Source organism: Clarias gariepinus, chromosome 2 (assembly GCF_024256425.1).
Source record: "Clarias gariepinus isolate MV-2021 ecotype Netherlands chromosome 2, CGAR_prim_01v2, whole genome shotgun sequence".
In the NCBI taxonomy this organism is placed as follows: Eukaryota; Metazoa; Chordata; class Actinopteri; order Siluriformes; family Clariidae; genus Clarias; species Clarias gariepinus.
Genome location: NC_071101.1, coordinates 46,905,239 through 46,912,334, shown reverse-complemented (window position 1 = coordinate 46,912,334; position 7,096 = coordinate 46,905,239). Strand labels below are relative to the sequence as shown.

At 37.7% G+C, this 7,096-nt stretch overlaps 1 protein-coding gene across 1 annotated transcript; it reads right to left on the bottom strand.

The window, feature by feature from the left end:
- Positions 1-619: 619 nt before the first annotated feature.
- LOC128507900 (E3 ubiquitin-protein ligase TRIM16-like) lies at positions 620-6,826 on the bottom strand. Its single transcript, XM_053479049.1, has 6 exons — positions 6,176-6,826; positions 2,973-3,068; positions 2,575-2,808; positions 2,274-2,445; positions 1,994-2,053; positions 620-1,504 (listed from the first exon to the last, which is right to left on the bottom strand). Exons 1-6 carry the CDS (start codon positions 6,764-6,766, stop codon positions 972-974), a joined length of 1,686 nt encoding a protein of 561 aa, XP_053335024.1. The 5' UTR covers positions 6,767-6,826; the 3' UTR covers positions 620-971.
- Between the last annotated feature and the right edge of the window lie 270 nt (positions 6,827-7,096).

Here is a 7,096-nt window from a genome sequence, read left to right as displayed (position 1 = left end):
TTTAATCACATAAAGTTAAAACTTCCAACCATTTTCTTTCTATAATTAATCTATTAAAATGTTATTTAGTTTCTAATTAGACATACTGTATTGGCTTTATGAAAACATGTTAAAAGCAAGAGACATAAAATTCTTTCTGGAGATGTGAATGTCATCAGATGTTTTTGTGGTAGTGTTTTATTATTGGAAATGTGTTTCCATTTTATTTTTTAATGCTTTCATTAATATTTTGACGTTACAGGCTCTGAGTCTCTCTTAGTAAAATTAAATACATTTTATCAAGTTGATATAAATCACATTTCTCCTCACTGCGATTAGAAATTAACTAACATCACTGTAAAAGTGTCTTAAATACGTTTTAAAATTTAACTCTGAGTGTTTGTGTTTCAATATTTTCTCTCAAGCAGTTACTCGAAACACAGATAACTATCTCATGAGTGACCCATAATAATACAAGTCTGTGTTTACACGGTGTTACATACATACAGTATAAAGATATTTATTTAGAAGATTTAAAAATTCACTGCATTACAAACATTTACTTTTTATTTTTTTTCAAGTATGTGATTTTCTTAGCAGATTTAGAATTTTTTTCTTTGCCATAATATTGTACTCACACAGCTGTGTGTATGTGTGTGTGTGTGTGTGTGTGTGTGTGTGTGTGTGTGTGGTCAGTTTTAAACATCTACTTTCAATAATGTAAATATAAAGTTATTCTAAAGTGACGTCTGATGTGCCGAATCTCACCACGGCTCTTCACACAGATACAACTTTATAATAATACATTTAATACATTTAATAATACATCTGTTTATTTTTATTAAACTATATTCAGTGTTAATATTTACTCTTTAATTGTTGCTGTGTTAAATTACTGAGCTGTTTGTGCAGCTGGATTGTGTGTTAGTGAGACAGATGACTGAGCAACAATGTGACAATGTGCAGGAATTTTACACAAAACACTACACACTTTATTCTGGATCACACAATCTCACAGTAGAGTCAGACCAGTCAAGCCCAAACCCAGCGTACAGAGGCTGAGTGAATGTGGTGTGGACTCTGTGGAGGAGCTTCATCGTGTCAGAGACGCTGTAGAAGGACAGAGTTCCTGCACTGTGATCCACATACACTCCTATTCTGGAGGATGATGGAGCTCTGAGATCAGTCTCAATGTTGTTGTAACAGAAAGAGAGAGAAGAAAAAAATGAACACTCCAGACTCCAGGACTGATTGTTGCATCCAAACAGACACTCATTACCCCGTCCTTTCTTGCTGATGTCTTTATATGAGACTGATATGGTCACACCAACACCGCTCCACTCCACCTCCCAGTAACAGCGTCCACACACACTCTCCTTACACAACACCTGAAGCCAGGAGTCAAATCTCTCTGGATGATCAGAGTACTGCTGCTCTCTCTCACTGTATCTCACCGCTCTGTTCTTCTCAGACAGAATGAGGTTACGATGTGTCGTGTTGGGATCCAGAGTCAGATAACAGAAATCTAAAATAAAAGAGAAAAACAAACTGAACAATGTGAACATGTTGGTTTAATTCACAGAATACTGTATATTCATGTGAAGAGTGAGACAGCTGTCTGTGTGCGCTGATATCTGAGGGAGAAATGTCTCAATGTTCATTCAGATTTTAATCTAAAGAAATAAAAAACTGTTATTTATTCCAATTTGTCAGTATTTAGTGTTTTCTATTCTGCTAATGGAAGATATAATACTTTATTATTATTATTATTATTATTATTATTATCCATATTTCTCTTTCTCTCTCTCTCTTTCTCACACACACTCTCACGAACACACACACACACACACACAAATAAACTAATAAAAAAATAATTTAAATTACACAACATTCCTTCAAATCACTTGTCTGTATTTAATATTTTCTAAGCGCCTTTTAAATAAAAATGGTACTCTATAGACCTAATAAACCGGTGTGTGTCTATGTGTGTGTGTGTGTGTGTGTGTGTGTGTACATTTCAGAAACTCTTCTCTGGTCTGCGGCTTTGGTGGTAAAAAGATCTGAACTGCTGCAGCTGTGGAGAGAAAAATGGAAATGAAGACAAAAAGCATCATCAGGTTGTAAAAGATGGAAACAGTTTAAAGTGATACAGTCAGTTTATTCATTTTAAATCAGTATTTTAGTTCAAACTGTCTGCAGGAAGGTCAGCAGAAGCATTGCTAAGAAATAAGACTTGACAGAGCGAGTAAAGACGTCCATCATTGTGTTTCTCCAGCAGGAACAGCTCCTCTTACCATGTGGAGGGATTTTGTTGAATTCCTCCTCACAGAATTCCTCGAGTCTCTTCTTCAGATCTGAGAGAGAATTCCTCACTCCATCAAATGAGAGATGTTGATGGACACTGATGCTGGATGTCTGAAAGTCTGGTCTTTCCATTGGAGGAGACTGACGTCCAGAAGCTAAAGCCTACAGAAAGCAGATTAAATGTAAAACACACTTGTGACATCAGAGGACATTCACTGTTCCATTAACAGGAGGTGTTTTAGAGAGTGTGTGAGGAACAGCTGTGTGTGTAGATCAGACAGTGAGTGTTACCTGGAGGAACTGGATGTGATCGTGTGTGTGTGAAAGCTGCTCCAGCTCAGTGAGTCTCCTCTGAAGATCAGCAATCTCCTGCTCCAGTTGCTCCAGGAGTCGTTCAGCTCGACTCAGTTCAGTCTTCTCCTGAGCTCTGATCAGCTCCGTCACCTCCGAGCGCTTTTTCTCCATGGAGCTGATCAGCTCAGTAAAGATCCTCTCACTGTCCTCCACTGCTGTCTGTGCACTCAGCTGTTACACACACACACACACACACACACACACACACACACACACACACACACAGGATTTAAAGCTCATCTATCATTCCCTCTCTTACTGCGACTCTAAATGACTCCATGTTGTCCATGTTGTGTGTGTTTCTAGGAGCAGCTCTGTCTCTGCTCACTGCTCACCTTTATAGTGTTCACAGCCTGTTTCAGCTCCTGCACCTTCTTCTGCTTCTCCTGGATTCTCTGCTGGGATTTCATCTGCTTCTCCTTTAACTCACTCTGAGGACAGAACAGTTACATTCAGCTTTTTATAAAGTACTTACATAGTAAGATAATTCATTACATACATGTTTTGTGTGTGTGTGTGTGTGTGTGTGTGTGTGTGCTGTAGTGTTACAGTTTCCCTTCACTGGATCTAAGAGACACAAACCCTTATCCAGCATGATGACAAGAGTGGAGTGGAGCACATTATATCTGCTTTGTTTATGTTTATGTTTATTCTCTCTCTCTCTCTGTTTAAATTTGAAATTGATGTTTAAATCATATAATTCACTGGAGCACATGCAGTGATGGTGACCGTGACACATACGCCTATCAGAATGTAGAGGAATGTTTATATCATGTGACATATTCAGATGTGAGTGACAGGTGAAGCTTGTGGTTAGTTCGGTCAAAATGTGGAACCATAAGAAGCTGAGAGTCAGATTTAGATATCGGTGCCATGGGCAGCCACACAGAACAGCATGTTGGTGAAGCAGCACAATGCAGACGTGAAACAATAATAAATAAATTGTAATGGTGGTGACATTTGTGTGATCAGTTTACTGTTCCTTCAATGCAGGTTACATTTTTCATGCCACCGTATGGTTGGTGCCCTGATTCTAGTTTGTGAGGCAGGTTACTGCCCAAGAAGATCTCTCACTGAGTGTACGAGACGGGGAGGGGAGGAGAGGTGGACACTACCTCAGGTCTCACCACTGGAAGTCTGAGTACAGGGAAGTGCAGGATCACTCAGTCACTGAGTAAACCACAGTTCATTCATAATACTGTCTACATACACTATAGAACATCACAGACATGGTGGATTCTTATAGTTTGTGTAAATTAGTAAAAAATAATATAAAACCAGTCTACACACTCCTATGATGAAATGGTTTGTCCTGAGATTAGCCAGATCAAAAAAGTGCAAAGATAAGAAAATGTAAAATCCATGTCAGATGCCCAGTTTATAAATGTATGTATGTAATAAAGTTTTTCATGCCGCTGTAAAAGGAGTTACGGTGAGTATAACACCTATGTGGGTTAACATGTCGTGCTGTGTTGCTAGCTTACATTACACTGGTTAACACAGAACAGATGATTTTACAGTTTCACACGATAATGTCTGTAGCCTGATGCAGAACCATAACAACATAACGTTTAGTTAACTTTCACTGAGGCGTCATTATAAAGGTTTTCTGTGATTGTATTGAGGTCCAGTGCTGTATCAGGGGAACTTCCAGTGATAACATTATGCTGTTATTTTGGCTTTGTTGTAATACAGTATTTTAAGTTTCTCTCAAGCATAATTAATTCCAGAAGCGACTCGTAAATTAAAGCGAATGTCCCCATAAGAAATAATGAACAGTTTTTTGCTCATCTTGTGTAACGTTCGCAAACTGGTTACTTGCAATCTAAGGTTTTACTGTATATATAATTTATACATCTACACATATAATAAAACTATAGAGTTGGGGTGTCTGTACATTGAATATATTTGTGTAAGATGAGTAATATAACACATCAACTCTGTCTGTTTGTTTGTGGACGCATCAGATAAAAACTACTGAACTGATTTTAAAATATTTCAGTGGCCGAGCTTGAGGTAACACATGGGCTTTATTTCATCTCAATCAGCGCACAGGAACAGAAGATATGCTAATTTGAAATATTAATGGAAAATGCCCTTATCATAAAAACATCAACCTTGAAAACATCATTATTTCATCTCAAAATTCAACAGATGGCATTGTACATTCATTAAAACATGCCTATAAGTGTGTAATTAAATTTCACGTAAACAACCCTCGTGTATACAGGTGTATCTCAATAAATTAGAATATCATCAAAAACTGAAGTTCATATATTATACAGACTGATTACACACAGACTGATATATTTTAAGTGTATTTAATTTTGATGATTATGGCTCACAGCTAATGAAAACCAAAAACTCAGTATCTCAGAAAATTAGAATATTGTGAAAAAGTTCAATATTGATGACTTATGGTGTCACACTCTAATCAGATAATTAACTTAAAACACCCTCAAAGATTTCCTGAGCCTTTAAATTGGAGTGCTGTATCCAAGTACATTAATAAAAAGATAAATAGAAGGAAAAAAAGTGATAGAAAAAGGTGCACAAGCAACAGGGAGAGGGACAGAATCCAAGTTGCTTGAGGTCCAGTATAAACTTTGCACAGTCAGTGGTGGTTTGGGGAGCGATGTCATCTGCTGGTGTTGGTCCACTGTGTTTTATCAGGTCCAAGGTCAGAACAGCATCTACCAGGATGTTTTAGACCACTTCATGCTTCCCTCTCCTGATCAGCTTTATGGAAAAGCTAATTTTATTTTCCAGCAGGACTTGGCACACTGCCAGAAGAACTAATACCTGGTTTAAGGACCATGGTGTATGTGTGTTTGATTGGCCAGGAAAGTCCCCCAACCTAAAGCCCACAAAAAATTTATAAATTATTGTAAAAAGAAGATGTGAGACACCAGACCCAACAACGCAGAAGAACTAAAAAATGCTTTCAGAGCAACCTGGGCTTCCATACAGTAACACCTCAGCAGTGCCACAGACTGATCACCTTCATGCCACGCCTCATTGCTGCAGTAATTCATGCAAAGGGAGCCCTGACCAGGTACTGAGTACTGTACATGTTTATACTCTTTAGTACTCCAACAATTTGGTGTTTAAAATCTTTTCTCCTTTTTTATTGATCTTAAGCAATATTCTAATTTTCTGAGATACTGGATTTTGGGTTTTCATTAGCTGCAAGCCATAATCATCAAAATTAAAAGAAACAAACATTTGAAATATATAAGTCAGTGTGTAATCAATCTATATAATATACGAGTTTCACTTTTAAAATTTAATTACTGAAATTAATCACCTTTTTGCTGATATTCTAATTCATTGAGATGCAACTGTATATGTGTGTGTATTCATATATATCACAAACATAATCTAGCCAAACAGTCACACACTCTAATATTTCATATTTTATACATTAATTATTAATAGTAATATCACTTTTAGGTGTAACCAACACAACACTGTGCACATGTTACTAGATATAAACTATAATTAAGAACCTCATCCTGGAAATCTTTCTCATTCTCACCTGTTTCTCAGCTCTTTCTGCTGCGGCTGTGACGGTGTCGTGTCCTTTGTGATTATCCATCGTACACAAATAACAGATGCAGGTTTGATCAGTACGGCAGTAGATCTCAATCAGCTTGTTATGTTCAGAGCAGATCTTCTCTTGGAGTTTTGCTGAAGCTTCAGTTAATGTGTGTTTTTTCAAAGCAGGAACTTCCAGGTGAGGTTTCAAATGAGTTTCACAAAATGAAGCTAAACACATCAGACAGGACTTAACGGCTTTTTGTTTTCTCCCAGTGCAGAAATCACACTCCACATCTCCAGGTCCAGTGTAACAGTGAGCAGGAGAAGCAGCTTGGACTTCAGTCTTCTTCAGTTTCTCCACCACTTCAGCCAGCATGTTGTTTCTGCGTAGAACAGGCCTTGGAATGAAAGTGTCTCTGCACTGAGGACAGCTGTAGACGCCCTTCTGATCCTCCTGATCCCAGCAGCCATTAATACACACCTTACAGAAACTGTGACCACAGGGGATAGCCACCGGATCCTTCAGGAGATCCAGACACACTGGACAGATGAACTGATCCTGATCTACTGAAATACTGGCCTCTGCCATTTTCCTGAAATTACACAGAGAGAGGGAGAGAGAGAGAGAAACCGTCTGAGTTTCGTTTTCTTTGACAAGAACTTCCTGGTTCTGTGTGTTTGTGTGTAAGAGAGAGAGTGTGTGAGAGGAGGAGCTAAAAATGAGGGAGGGGATGAATACACATCTGTTAACCGTTTCATCACACTTTAGTCCATGAATCTGTGGAGATGTAATTTTTTTTTTCTATCTACAAAGAGATGAAGTAATTATTTGGCCTTGTTAATGAATACATTTTAAACAGTTTATTTATTTATTCATTCATTTATTTATTTATGTTTATTTTTATAGTTTTCGAATTTC

Bases quoted from the DNA above. Each gene is read 5' to 3' on its own strand.
- LOC128507900 (XM_053479049.1), bottom strand. From the start codon at position 6,766: ATGGCAGAGGCCAGTATTTCAGTAGATCAGGATCAGTTCATCTGTCCA. The intron at 3,069-6,175 runs GTGAGAATGAGA...TTCTGTCCTCAG, and splicing joins CAGAAAGAGCTGAGAAACAG to AGTGAGTTAAAGGAGAAGCA. The intron at 2,446-2,574 runs GTAACACTCACT...TGCTTTCTGTAG, and splicing joins ATCACATCCAGTTCCTCCAG to GCTTTAGCTTCTGGACGTCA.